Genomic DNA, 15941 nt, shown 5'->3' on the forward strand with positions numbered 1-15941 from the left:
ATTTGAGTACCCAAAATTACTTTGTAACTTTTCTACATACCAATGAAGGCTCACCTGGGGGATAACCGCTAACCGCTAGGCGAACCCTTTGGTAACCGCAAAAAAGCGACCCCTTACGATCGGACATCCGAAATTTCAAACAAAATTTGCGTTACTTTCAACACTTGAATATCAAAGTAAAACCAGTGGGCAAAAGGTAAAAAGTGATTTGAGTACCCAAAATTACTTTGTAACTTTTCTACATACGAATGAAGGCTCACCTGGGGGATAACCGCTAACCGCTAAGCGAACCCTTCGGTAACCGCAAAAAAGCGACCCCTTACGATCGGACTTCCGAAATTTCAAACATAATGTGCGTTACTTTCAACACTTGAATATCAAAGTAAAACCAGTGGGCAAAAGGTAAAAAGTGATTTGAGTAACCAAAATTACTTTGTAACTTTTCTACATACGAATGAAGGCTCACCTGGGGGATAACCGCTAATCGCTAAGCGAACCCTTCGGTAACCGCAAAAAAAGCGTCCCCTTACGATCGGACTTCCGAAATTTCAATAAAATGTGCGTTACTTTCAACACTTGAGTATCATAGTAAAACCCGCGGGCAAAAGGTAAAAAGTGATTTGAGTACCCAAAATTACTTTGTAACTTTTCTACATACGAATGAAGGCTCACCTGGGGGATAACCGCTAACCGCTAAGCGAACCCTTCGGTAACCACTTCACTTCACTTCACTTTATTTATTTTACGAGTAATTACATCTCAGGCCGGAAATCGGCCTGCTTTTCAAGTAATCCTGGACATAAAAGTACAAAGTACACATAGCACATATACAATACATAATAAAAATTATCCATTATCAAAGTCCAGACTACGGAGCATCAGCCAGATCAAGTTCTAATTCTCAATGAACTTCGTAAAAGTCCTGAGGCTGAGCAATTGCCGTTGCTTTAGCGGTAGTGAATTCCAGAGGAAAGGTCCGTAGGACTGTAGACTGTTTCGGAATGCAATGACTCTTGCTGGTGGACAGCAGAGTAGGTGAGGGTCGTAGTCCCTTAGACGTTTTACCTCTGACCGAGTAGGGCGTACACTCATTGTTGGTGGAGCCTCCCACTTGAACAAAGATGCCAAGTACGCCGGCGCCTTTCCACGAATTGTCTTAAAGACAGTAACAAGAGTCGTAATTTCTGTCCGTTTACGCACAGAGTCTATCCCTGCCTCTGGTCTCAAGTTGTCGACTGTCACGTGGTCTCGGAGTTTGTGTCCTGTGATGAGCCTTGCAGCCCTGTTTACCAGTCTATCCAGCTGTAACATAAGAGTTTTGTTGCCTTGTTCAAGGCTTGGTAGCCATGCTGTGGCGCAATACTCCAGATGAGCCAGTAATAGTGTCTGATACATGGTTTTCAGCACTTCGTCCGTAACAAAGGCTCTGGCACGTCCCATTGCTCCAAGTCCGCTAAGAAGCTTCTTCGTGATTTTTTGTACAAGTGCTGCCCACCTGAGCGCTGGGTCAAGAGTAATGCCCAGGTAAGTGAACGAGTCAACTTGTTCGTAAACGTTCACACCGTCTGTTATGTCGACGGTTGTCCCAGCATGCTTCAGTTTCTGAGGGAGCCCGAAGAGCATCGATTTGGTCTTGTCTGGGTGAAGCAGTAACCTGTTTTCACTTAACCATTTTACCACTCTCTTCATGTCCATAGAGACAGTCTCTTCACATACCTTCACGGAAACAGCAGAATAGTACAGGACCGTATCATCAGCATACATGTGAATACTGCATTTTTGGATGACATTGGGTAAATCGTTAACATACAAACAGAATAATAGCGGACCTAGGATACTTCCCTGAGGTACCCCACAAGAGACCCGAGTTTTTGAAGAGTATTGACCCTGAAGACACGTGCACTGAAGGCGCTCAGAGAGGTAAGATGTAAACCATTTCATAGCGTCACTGTCGAAGCCAAACTTCTTGAGTTTACTTAACATAATCTCGTGGTTGACCGAATCGAACGCCTTCCTTAGGTCCAGAAATAGTGCCACTGTGACCTTGGAGCAGATGTAATGTCCTCGACAACCTTCTGTACAGCCGTCGCAGCACCGCAAAAAAGCGACCCCTTACGATCGGACTTTCAAACATAATGTGCGTTACTTTCAACACTTGAATATCAAAGTAAAACCCGTGGGTCGCTTTTTTGCGGTTACCGAAGGGTTCGCTTAGCGGTTAGCGGTTATCCCCCAGGTGAGCCTTCATTCGTATGTAGAAAAGTTACAAAGTAATTTTGGGTACTCAAATCACTTTTTACCTTTTGCCCACGGGTTTTACTATGATACTCAAGTGTTGAAAGTAACGCACATTTTGTTTGAAATTTCGGAAGTCCGATCGTAAGGGGTCGCTTTTTTGCGGTTACCGAAGGGTTCGCTTAGCGGTTAGCGGTTATCCCCCAGGTGAGCTATCATTCGTATTTTCGGGTTTTACTATGATTTGCGTCTTATATTCACGGATTACTTCGCAATTCGAACCGGAACCTTAAGGCCTCATACCGGACTTTTGTTGCCTCATTTACAATAGTGCTTAAATATGCAACTTTAATGGGCGAAAATCCAATAAAGAAACAGTTCTACTGGAGATGTTTTAATTTCTATTGAAAAAGCACTTATCCAGTACTCAATAAAAAAAAATTCCCCAAAATCTGACCGGTGGATCGATTTTTATTACATCTATAGCTGCACATAAATACTATCCAGAAAGTGGGGCTTTCCTTCAGTGACCCGCTGACCACATTACTCAGGACAAACAAACGTACACGTCAGAGAATCGCCCGAATGCCGAAACATTTCCACCCGATCCTGTCAGAAATACACAACCTTTTATCTCAAATCCTTCGATATGACATGGGAGCGATATAAGGCAATTTATCGTCTACATAAACACGCGATTTTGGGGCCCCATTCATATTTCGGAGGGAATACTTCTGAGTGCCCACCCGCGGAGTAATACCGGAACGAGGCCTTCAGTGCGGATTACAGATATCCGGTCAGATTTGAACTTTGACCCGAAACCTTGACCTGGCGTTTTCCTATGCGCCTGGAGCGAGCTTTGTGCGTATTCAAAGTGCGTTTCGAAGGTAGATATATTTATTACCTTTGCCAGAATGGCAAGGTTATGTTTTAGGCTTGTACGTCTGTCTGTCTGTCTGTCTTTCTGTCTTTCTGTCTGTCTGTCTGTGAACAGCATCACTCGAAAAGCGCCTTTGATTGATCCTGATGATATTTGGTAGGTGGATATAGGGGTCGTAATCCCCATACTACTTCTCTTGCCCTCGCATGTTCTAAGTTTATGACCTTTGTGATCCTTTGTGATCCTTTGTCCTGCTCAGACTTTTTTTGTCAACCCTCCTAAGCTGGTTGTTTAATCTGATCAGTAAAACGTGACCTATTCTGTGCTGCTGCTGCAGACTTCCAGATCAATGCGGTTTCCTGTGGTAAGAAATGCCACAAACCTGTATTTACTGGACCCACCTACAGGAATCATATATGTGCATCCCGTATATATTCTTGAGAGTTTATCTTAGTGATAGAAGGGGGACTTAAATCCTTAAATAATTGTAAAAGCTACTCCCCATAAAAATCTCACGGCCCTACTGAATAATACATGTGTATATACACACCACACATACATACATAGGTACATACATACATAGATACATACATGATTATTACCACCCATGCGCCTTCTTTGCTGCGCGGGACACTGTAGTGAGACCCCGGGACTAAATGGAAACCCATAACCATATCATCAGTTTATTTACGCATTTTGATCGCAAGGTACCCCAAACTTAGCATATAACGAAAAGAACGACGTCGTTATATCGTTTATCAAACTGTTGTTAGTCTACCAGCCATATTTCAAAACAGAGCTAATTGGCTACACATATTGAATTCCTAAATGAATATTTAGAGAGAATTTTGTTCGTGAACAAAAATGTGACTGAAGGAATAAAATGGCACCCAAGCTATCCCATCAGTCATTGCGATAGAGGCGATAAATTTGAGTGATTTATTTTCTTTTTACGCTGCGTTCGACTACTAGTATCACGTGCTGCAGTGCATACCATGTGGTGCCAACGTCAGGTCAAAAGAATCGACATAGCAAACATATTAATTAATCTTTGTCAGACCATTTTTGGTCGGTCATACTTTTCCGGATATCGTCGGCTTACAAACTGCAATGGCTGCTGGGATAGCATCATATTTCCATTGTCGCCATTTTGATTCTGTTTGAATTCACAAAATAGGCGCAATAACGCTGATATTTGCCGCATATATGACATGTAGCAAGTAGAATGCAGGATATGTAAGTTGTATGCGATACACTATAAACGGACTAAGTATGTTTGTTATGATCAAGGAGGTTCATCGTCTGTGAATCTGTGAACTTTCAGCGGTCGATTTGTCTGTTATTAAATGATTCCGACAGCATTATTTTGTATTGTAGGCTGCAGCCGTCAGTAGCGTACCTTCAACAGGAAATCTTTGCCATGGTCGTGAATAATGGATATGGTAGCCTCATACAAAAGATTGTGAAACTACCCGTTATTGTACCACCGTTTGAGAAAAGCTTGGTGGAAAAGGCGATGTCCCGTATTCCTAAACAGAAACATCAAAGCCCAAGAACGTTCTTTTCTCTGTAAATATAGTATAATGCAACACCTGCCATGCGATTCTACATATCTCTAAAACCCAGGCCTGTGGAGAAATTAATTGAAAAGTTGGTGTCGTACAGCTCATAAAACTTTAAAACTCCCAAACTAGCAAGACACATCTTCCTCGCAGGAACTTCCAGTTGATGCTCGATTGTTAGTCTTTATTGAAATATGTTGTAATATGTAATATGTACATGACCGACAAATGCAAAGTTAATCTTATCAAACTTTGTTTCTTGCTGTCGATAAGTGCTGGAAATATTGAATCCCACAATAAAGACATGTAATTTCTGTATTACACTGTTTACAGTCTATATATTAGAATCCACACTGCCGCAAACTGTAGATTTTAGAATTACATAGATGAATTCCAAGACCAAAGACAAGTATTAGTGACCAAATGGGTGTTGTATTCATCGGTATTTCGATGAATTCCACGGCCAAATGCCATTACTAGCAACGGAATGGACGCTGGGTTCATCAACTTGCCAGCACCTTTGTGTACAGCCTTGGCTGGAGTGGTGACAACGCTTACGGAGTGGACTACGACACTCACAGCTGGGGTCTGCAAGGAGCAGACTACAACAACATGTACGCGCTGTGTGCAGGTGAGGCTGGAGCCTCGATGTCGTTTTACAATGTCATTGAAGCGACTTCCTTTTTTCTGTGTGTATATGGGTACACAATCTATGTTAAGAAAAAGGCTTATATCGCATTTTCTTATGATTTATGCAAATGAGGATCTCATTTGCATAATTAATGTTCAACGATGTTCACCTGTACATAACTTCCAAATGCACCAAGTAAGAAGTTACTGTCATTTACCACAATGAAACTATAGCATTTTCTCAATAATTATGCAAATTAGGTCTTTATTTTGCATAATATATATCAGTCAATATTCTTCTCCTTCTCAGTTACAAATGTCACACGTTGCAATGGTCCCATAATGGAACTGAGCGTGTTCATAAAATTTCCCATTAAATTAATTATGCAAATAAGATACCAATTTGCATAATTAATATTTCATTATATGAAGCATCACTTAAGCTATATACATACCAAAAATCATAACAATTCGTTAACCCCCTTTTGAGTTATTTTCTTTTAAAGTCTGACACTAAACCTGCCCTGCAGTTCTAAAACAAGCCGCTAGGGGGCCCAAACACAAGCCGCTAGGGGGCCCAAACATACACCACTTACTTTCGGCATCAAGAGCTGTCTACCACTAAAAAATCATAGCTGCAGCATGTTCAGAACTTGAGATATCAAACCAGGAAGTTCTGCTGCAGTACCGTAACAGGCTGCTAGGGGGCCCAAAATCTAATCGTTTTCAGGTCTCACCAAGATCAATACAATCCATTCAGGCGTTCTTGAGTTATGCTGGTCTTCTACATACATACAAACATACAAACGCTACCCAAAATATAACCTTCTCGGCGAAGGTAACAACCCCGAGGGGTCCTTTTTTCTAAATGGGACCGTAGCATAAGATAGCACCCTGTATAACCTGATTAAATCAAGCATATAGCGGCCCGCCCAACATCACCGGGCCAGTTACAGCCCTAGAACCTAGCAGCTCCCAGCAGGCTATTTTCAGTAGCGTAGAGGTAGCATAGTTGAGTATACGTATACTGTAATAACATTTCAAACAGCTGGGGTTTAGTAGAAGTTCTCCTCTTCGTGGGTAGTGATGACCAGGTCACTTCATGGGTAGGCCACACAGGTCAGGACGAACCCTGGTCCGATTTGGTCCGCATCCAGGTAGGTCTGGTCACTCTGATCCACGGTGCCAGACACGATCTTAGCGACACAGGTGGAACATGCGCCCGCCTTGCAGGAGTAGGGGAGGGCCACTCCTGGCTGCATAAGGAAAACGGTTTATAACTGTTATCTCCTAGAAAAATGGCGGCATAGAATTTGTCATGTGTGTGCTTGGCAAGACGAAGATCAAGGTCAAGTTTGACCGCCCTGGTGTGTGAAATTCGCATAACATCTACTATAGCGCTAAATATTTCATGGAATTATGAGGTCACCTTTGTACATCTCTCTCTCTCTCTCTCTATATATATATATATATATTTATTTATTACATAATTCTTGGTGGTACAATGTTTAATTATATGATTAAGTGACGGCGCATCCGTTTATAAGGCACTATAGCCATTTTTTTCAAACCTGTTATGTTGTTGACTACCCTTTTCAATTTTTTTTTCTAACTAAACCAAAGCATTTGTTTCAAAACCCCAATCAAAATAGCCAGTCTTCGATCGTTTGTGGCCGGTCTAGCAGAGACCGCTCTAGCAACTATTTTTTTTCTTCCACCTTTCCATTGTGATGAATAAAAGCAATTCTCACTTCCTCAGCTGCGTCCGAAATGAACGTGTCTTTGAACAGCACAGTCAATCGTCTTCTCTTCACCCGCGTTCACGAGTTTCACCTGGTACGTGACTCCTGGTATGCACATAAACAGATTACAATATAAGACATGAAGCCTTCATGGTATTTCACATACAAACATGATTGTATACTATTGAATATCGATGTTTATTGACTGGTTCAAAAGTTGGTGCCAATGTTTATTCCAGACATCCGTTTCTTAGCACAATTTCGCCATGTTGAGGGTCTGTGAGAAACGTAACACGTTATAGCGCCCTCATTTTCCGAAAGTACTTTTAATTCATTCGTGATCAAGTCACATGAGGCTATATAGTGGACTGTAAGATGTAAGTTACCAATATTTCAATGGAACCTTCCAAAAGGGGAATCCCCCGTCCCAGCTCCCCTGCCCAAAAGGTGACGTCACACCTAGGAGACTTCCGCTTTCGTGGTAACTGGCGCACAAAGCTAGTAACAAGGGGTCCTATACCATTACCAGTGAAGATTAGCAGTTTTACAGGACCTGGTGGTCTCTTAGTACATGCCCGACATGTTGCGGGTCTGTGAGAGACTCCGTGAGGCGGACGCGAAGGGCAGGAGGTACGGACTAGCCCGTGCGGAGACAGGCTACCTCCGTGCCCTGGTGGACGCCATGGCTGACATGGACAGGCTGGCGGAAGTGGAGCTGCTCAAAAGTCTGGGCGACGTGAAGTTGGAAAGGGGAATACTCTGGAAGGACGTAGTGAAGTTCAACATGGCCTTGTCGCTTTACATAGCTGCTGTGGTCCGGTGTGACAATCAGGATCAGAGAGAAGGTATAGAACACCGATACGAATACGCGAAGAGGGGTGTCGTCAAAGCGGTCACAGGGTAAGGAACAGCAAACAAAAGACAGGAAGACGACTACACCTGCAGAGGTGGCAGGAAAGTTTCAAGACCTGGACAAGAGACGGGCTGCCGGTGGTAACACAGACTCTGTTCTGGTTGGATACGCACATTTAATGGTAGAAGGAATAGTAAACGACAACAGTGTGTTAGAAACAGAAGCGATCAAGAGTCTCGGTGACGTGTACCTGGAAAGTGGAACAGAAACTAGAGACACTAGAAACTTGACCAGAGCTTCTGCTCTGTACAACAAGGCACTGGCGCGGTGTCACAGCGTACATGGAACAGTTACCCTTGTCCACCGTTTACTGTACACCGCAAAAATCAGGCAAGAAATCGTCACAACTAAGACCAAGGTGAGCGATGTAAGCAGCAATGTTATAAGCTATCTAAGAATAAAGACAAAGTTTGCGTCTTTGTACCATAGTTTCCTAGAGGAAAATGATAGAAATTCTGAGATGCGTTAGTTCAAGGTGAGCATCACCAGGCATAGATGATGTAAATGTTGAGATGAATTACATAAATATGTGTCAAAACGGTCACCGGGGCTAATGGGAAGTTCCACAAAGCGTTAACAACTTTATATACATCACCGGCGACTTACCTGTAACGAACACAGCACAGAGTGTTTTTAAACTTTATTCCCACTGTATGTTAATGACCTTGTGTAATCGTGTAATAATCTTAGTTTAGGATTGATTGACTGATTGATTGATTGATTGATTGATTGATTGATTGATTGATTGATTGATACATTCATCTATTTCTAATGAATGACCTCTGTCCCATGTACATGCCATTCCCAACGCACGCAGCGACAAGGCCGGAAGGACCACTTCTTTCCCTTCTCAGCTGCGCCCTCTAGCGACGTCATCAATGACGGAATGGGCCGACGTTGCAAGTAGGTACAGGGAAGGCTGGTGCTTAATCATTGTTTTTGACATTTACTTAATGTTTTTGTGTATACTGTTGATTTACAACGATTTTAAGAAGAATGATTTTGACAGAGCAAAGTACCGACACGAATGGATGGATGCATAGAAGTTTCTCTTAGGTTTAAACGCTGAACTCATCTCAATTTGCCATCATAGAGTCCGTTAGGACCAGGAGATAATAATTATTACCTCCATGAAAAATGGAGATATAGTTTTCGGTGTGTCTGTGTGTGTGTGTGTCTGTCTATCTGTCTGTCTGTGTGTGTGTCCAAATATTTGTGGTCAGCATAACTTTGGAACCTCTGGATGGATTGTAATGATATTTGGTATGTGGGTAGATGTTTGGAAGACAAAGGTTAAGGTCGATTTTGGGCCCCCTTGTGTGTGACCTTGGGACTGCAGCAGAACTTCGATTTTTGGTATCTTTTGACCTGAACATGCTATGGTCTTGAATTTTGGTGGCAGATAACTTGTAGAGGGTATATAGGTTTGGGTCCCGTAGCGGCGTGCTATGAAACTGCAAGGTCAATTTTGTCAAAATCTTCCAAGAAGCATAACGGAACATAGGAACGATGGATTTCCATGATATTTAGCATATAGGTATGTTTGGCAGAGGTGTACATAATTAAGTGCAAATTATGCAAATTTGGAGTAAGTTAAATGCTTAATGAGGAAAATCTATAATCCAGCATTTTCAATTATAAGACTGAGATACATGTACTTGTAATTTGTGGCAGGTGGAAGATTAGCAAATCCCAATTATGCAAATAAGTCCCGAATTTGCATAATATTGTGGAAGTGTCCTAACTCATCTAAGTACATGTAGTAAATCATTGGATTGTCAACATTGTGACCTGTGTAAGTTATTTAAAGGTGTACACAATCAAGCATAAATTATGCAGATTTGCAAGTCATTTGCAAGTCAGCGGAATATTTCATGGAGGTATGAAGTCTCCGAACTCGCGTTTCACTAGCGTTTGTGAGTCTATGTGTCTGTGTGTCTGTCTACAAGATAACTCAAGAACGGTTGGGTGGATTGGTTTCATACTTGGTGTGTTGGTAGGGTTTGACGAAAGCTGGGAATCATTAAATGTTGGGCTCCCTAGCGGCTTTCCTTGGTACTGCAGCACAACTTCCGGTTTTGCTATTTCGTGTTCTGAACAAGCTATGGTCACGAATTCGAGTTGAAGGATAGCTCTTGTGCTCAGGAAGAAGTGACATAAGTTTGAGCCACCTAGCGACTAGGTTTGGGATAGCAGGGACATTTTTGTCAAAAACTTCTGAAGCGGATAACTGAAGAAGGGAACAACGGATTTTTATGATTTCTGGTGTGTAGGTACCTTAGACAATGTTGTACAAAATGAAATACTAATTATGCAAAATTAGAGTGCATTTTCATAATCAATGAGAATATTCTATCATGGCAGTTTTTTCAATGTATCTCTTGTCCCGGACATGATATGGTTTTGACATTTGGGTGGAAGACAGCTTTTAGCGTCATGACATAGTGGGCCAAGTTTCAGCCCGCTAACGTATAACATGTAATTTTGGAACTGCAGGGGCATTTCTGCAGAAAGGAACGATGGATTGCCATCATTTTAGGCATGCAAGTAGCTTAGGCAAAGATGTTCATAATGATATACATGTTATGCAAATGAGGACTTTATTTGCATAATTAATTTGGAAATTTCATTATTTCAATAACAGAACTTCAATAAATGTGACACATGTAAATTATGATAGGTGGCACATATACAGATACCAAATATGCAAATGAGGAACTAGATTGTATAACATATGCAAAAATTGCAATTCCGCCTAATGATAAATGATGGGAATTTTATACTTGTGACATGTGTACGTTAGTCAATGATGAACATCACCATGCATAGATTATGTAAATTTGTATGTTATTGCATAAAATTTACAAAAGCTCTAAATATTTCATGGAGGTATGAGGTCGCCGAACTCTAGTTGTTTTGTTGGTTCAGCTCCTACCACAGATACATCCAGACGGCAGACCGTGACTTGGGAAATGGAGACCTGGACGCAGCAGAGCGGAACCTAGCAGCCGCCCTGAAACTTGTTCACGGTCTGTCATTCATACATAAAATCATAATACCGCCTTGTTTAATATTACAATTGCAGCTGAGAAGACAATAGAGTTTAAAAAGATAATTTCTATTATGTACAATTTAGTTTTGTTATATCCTTAAGTGTTGAAATGATTTTATTATTTGTATATGAATATCCGCCACATAGATCGAACACAAACATCAGCCTTGAACGTACCGAAGGAGTGTATAGTGTTGTAGATTGACCAACCCTGATATCCATTTATCTTCCTACCTACAGATCGTTATAAGCCCGACAAAGCTAGAGAAGCCGACTGTCTGTGTAGGTTAGGTGACGTCTACGTCGAGCGAGGCAAGCGGACAGGAGAAGGTAGGAAATTCACACAGGCAGCAGCTCTGTATAACGCCTCCATGGCACGGACAGATGGAGACAAACAAAACATGATAACAAAGCTGCGAGAAACAGAACAGCAGTTTCTTAGGAACACCTGTAACGTAGACTGTGAACCGTGCCCGTACATCAGCGCGTTAGAGCACATAAAGGAAATGGAGAACATGCGCAACCGTGTCAAATCTCAGCTAGAAATCATTCATGAGGAACACAACCCTTATCAGTATGATGAAGATGATCCCGTCGTGAGAGAAGTAGAGATCAAACGAGCGGAAGCAATTAAGAACTTGTTCAAGAGGATCACAGCTGACAGACAAGAGTTCATCCAAGTCCTGACAGATGAATGTATTGCCAAACTCGGCCCTCCTCCGTGTAAGTACGCTTTCATCGGGTTGGGTTCACAGGCCACAGAACTGGTCACGCCGTACTCCGACCTGGAGTTCGCCATTCTGATTGAGGAAGGGAAGGATGATGATGATACACGGAAATACTTCTTCAGCCTCACACACTACCTACATCTTAAAGTCATCAACCTTGGGAAAACCATCCTCCCAGCCATGGCCATCACGTCACTCAACGACTTCCTTTCAGAAGACCCAGAGAAAGATTGGTTCTTCGACTCCGTCACACCTCGCGGCTTCGCCTTCGATGGCTTCATGCCATGGGCTTCTAAGACTCCTTTTGGAAGAGACAAAACGAGGAACAAGGATTCCGTTAGCCTCGTCCAGACTCCTGCTAAGTTAGCGGAATATCAATATCTGTACATCGCCCTGGCGGAAGGCTATCACCTGTCAGACATCCTCAGACGGGTGACCTACTTAACAGGAGACACGTCTTTGGTGGACGAGTATACGGACAGAGTTAAAAACGTTGATCGGTCACCTTTTCTGAAAAGGCTGTCAGCAATGCTAACACTGAGTGATAATATTCAGGAACTAAAAAAAATCGCACCAACGGGGCAACTTCTGGATGTCAAGAAAGAAATATACCGTTTTCCCAGCGTAGCCGTTGACGTGCTGAGTGTTTGTTCCGGCATTACGATTCCCAGTGTGTGGGGAGTGATAGAGGAATTGCACAAGACACAGCGGATCAGTCAGGAAGATGCCCACCACTTGACTGTACTGATCAGCATCTCAGCGGAGCTGCGGTTAAGAACTTACATCGCCAACGGAGGACAGAAGGACAGACTGTCTCCTCTCACTGAGATGAAACTTCAACTTGATGACCATGACGTAGACGACACTTTGGTAAAGTCAGTTTTCTACATTACAGACACAAAAATGCTGTTCAGGTACTACTATACTGCAATTCCGGTTAAAACATGCATTGTTGATACAGTTGCTAAGGAAAGTCAAACGACAAAGATATTTCAAAACGCAATCTTTGACAACTCATCTCTAACAAGGGGCCGAATTACCCGACGGCTATTCCATTTAGATGCATCCTTACGTCAGTGTGAAGCGGCTCTGAAAGATGCGGGCAGTGATAAGAGCAAACAGTTGGAAATACTTTGGGAATTGGGACAGGTCTCTCAAAAGCGTGGTGAGTTTGAGAAATCAAAGGGATACTATAGGCAAGCACTGAGAGTTGGAAATACTGTTTATGGAGAAAGTTCAGTGCATCGAAACATCGCCTCATTGCTTGGAAATATTGGAGCATGTTGGAGTAATCTTGGCGATCAAAATGAAGCCCTCCTTCATTTCGAACAGTCACTCACGATGAAGAAAGCTATCTATGGTGAAACTGCAGCACATCCCGATATTACTTCATCACTTTACAACATTGGATCGTGCTGGAGCGACCTTGGCGATAAAAGGAAAGCTCTCAGGTATCATGAACAGTCACTGAAGATGATGGAAGCTATCTATGGCGAAACAACAGAACATCCCATAATTGCTTCATCACTTAACAACGTTGGGTCGTGTTGGAGCGACCTTGGCGATAAGAGGAAAGCTCTCAGGTATCACGAACAGTCACTAAAGATGATGAAAGCTATCTATGGGGAAACAACAGCACATCCTGATATTGCTTCCTCACTTAACAACATTGGAAACCGTTGGAGTGACCTTGGCGATAACACGAAAGCTCTCAGGTATTACGAACAGTCACTGAAGATGAGGAAAGCTATCTATGGCGAAACAACAGTACATCCCGATATTGCTTCCTCACTTAACAACATTGGAAACCGTTGGAGCGACCTAGGCGATAAGAGGAAAGCTCTCAGGTATTACGAACAGTCACTGAAGATGAGGAAAGCTATCTATGGTGAAACAACAGCACATCCCGATATTGCTTCATCACTTAACAACATTGGGTCGTGTTGGAGCGACCTTGGCGATAACACGAAAGCTCTCAGGTATTACGAACAGTCACTAAAGATGATGAAAGCTATCTATGGGGAAACAACAGCACATCCTGATATTGCTTCCTCACTTAACAACATTGGAAACCGTTGGAGCGACCTTGGCGATAAGAGGAAAGCTCTCAGGTATTACGAACAGTCACTAAAGATGATGAAAGCTATCTATGTCGAAACAACAGGACATCCCGACATTGCATCATCACTTAACAACTTTGGGTCGTGTTGGAGTGACCTTGGCGATAAGAGGAAAGCTCTCATGTACCACGAACAGTCACTGAGGATGAGGAAAGCTATCTTTGGTGAAACAGCAGTACATCCCGACATTGCTTCATCACTTAACAACATTGGAACATGTTCGAATGAAATTGGTAATCAGAGTAGAGCTCTTAGTTACTTGGAACAGTCAGTAAAGATGATGAAAGCTATCTTTGGGCCGGCACATCCCACCGTTGCAAAAATAGAGAACAACATTCGAATATGTAGGAATGCCGCCCGTAAAGTGTAAAGCCGTTAGTTATTACAAACACCAATCAATATAACCTATGGAGACAACATGACACAAAGTGAATTCGTCTTGTATAGGTATATTGAATAATTATGAAGAAAGAAAGTCTTTTAAGGGTTTTGATTGAGCTCTACACAGCAAGTACATGGGTGAGATGGAAGAACTGTGCAATTGCGCACGCACTGACAAAGTGCTGTGTAATTTCGGGAATTTTTGCAAACTGGATATAACCTTAACAGTAAGCTTAATATTTCTGTCTTTTAGAGTGCAAAAAGACATAAAATGCAGTGTATTTGTAAACTGTCCTCATTAATTATGCAAATTTCCCCCCTATTTGCATAATTAGCATTTAATCATGTAAGGCATCTCTGAGGCTATCTACATTCTAAATATCATGAAGATCCGTCAACCCATTCACGAGTTATTCCCCTCTAAAAGAATAATGCAGCAACACATGCCTGTAGAAAAATTCCTGACCTTCCTGCGATATTTTGGGAATTCTTGCCAAACGGTAGCAAAGACTATACTATTAGGCTCGCCCCTGAGGCGCCACCAAAAACTAACCTTTAAATGGTAAATTGTTCTGTCAAATGTCATCAAGCGCAAAGCGCATTTCCAAGAAACTCTACCACTAGTAAGTCCACCCCCCCCCCCTTATAACCCCCTCACATTTGTGCTGTAGGCTCTGGTCATCTGGCGATGATTCCCAAATATCATGTGGGTACGATAAAACCCAGATGGAGAAAGGTAACTACTATGATTAAATAAGTCACCACTTCAAAACTACCAAGATATAGAAAAGACATATAAAATCACCAAGAAATGGTTTTCAATGGTTTAAAGCCTTTCTTTGTATTTGACGCTCCCTATAACTGGCCAATAGGAAATGATTATGTAGGATTTACATATTTATTTGAAGAAGAATTCCAAATGACACGCACGATTTGTGTTAACCGATTTTATTCCCTTTGACACCACATCGTACATGAAAAGCGCAGGTTTTAACTAGTAGAGGGAGAAGTCTAAGGGCGTGGTCACATAGGTCGTGCGATCGTCGTACGATCGCTAACTTCGGGCATTTTGGAGGACAATCATGTACGTCTCCTGCAAAGTTCAACTATCTTGGTACATAAAATACTGTTTTGGATCCATGTCAGTGCTTGGTTTTGTCACAGACTGCTTGAAAATCCTATGGCATCAAAATCGTACGACAATCGCACGATCTAGGTGACCGCGCCCTATCTCTACGATGCTAAGCCTGGATGCCAGACCCCAGCCCGGTTGTAAAAATATCCATCGTGTGGGGATCTGGTAAGACGACTGTAGAAATGTTGTCGAAGGCTCTCAGTAGGAGAACCTATGATTGATGACCCACACACCACGTCGCCAGCCACAACACACAACAGGTGGTTAGCAGGCTATTACAGTATCGAATCAATCACGGACTAGATTTGGCTCAATGGTGAAAAACTAACAGTAGAACTTTGTTCAAAACTATATGCTGTATGAATCTGGTTGTCATATTTACTAAACTGAGGTCTTGAGGTAACCCAACAGGACATGGGGTGTCTTATTTACAGTTAGTCACTTCATCTGCTAGTGGTCACTGTTTTGGATTCAAAAATACAGTTGGTGGTCGTTAACCAATCATGGCAGAGGTGTAAAATTACCTCCTGCTGATCCTGCTGCTGTTCTATTGGTGGGGATTT

General features: G+C 42.2%; 1 protein-coding gene across 1 annotated transcript; it reads right to left on the reverse strand.

Annotated features, from left to right (window-relative positions):
* Window positions 1-6183: 6183 nt before the first annotated feature.
* On the reverse strand, window positions 6184-7631 carry LOC118427068 (ferredoxin-1-like). The gene is given in 4 exon segments (XM_035836706.1): window positions 6184-6563; window positions 7059-7091; window positions 7093-7154; window positions 7625-7631. Coding segments are annotated over 4 exon segments (303 nt in total). The 3' UTR covers window positions 6184-6362.
* Between the last annotated feature and the right edge of the window lie 8310 nt (window positions 7632-15941).

Source organism: Branchiostoma floridae, chromosome 12 (genome assembly GCF_000003815.2).
Source record: "Branchiostoma floridae strain S238N-H82 chromosome 12, Bfl_VNyyK, whole genome shotgun sequence".
Lineage (NCBI taxonomy): Eukaryota > Metazoa > Chordata > Leptocardii > Amphioxiformes > Branchiostomatidae > Branchiostoma > Branchiostoma floridae.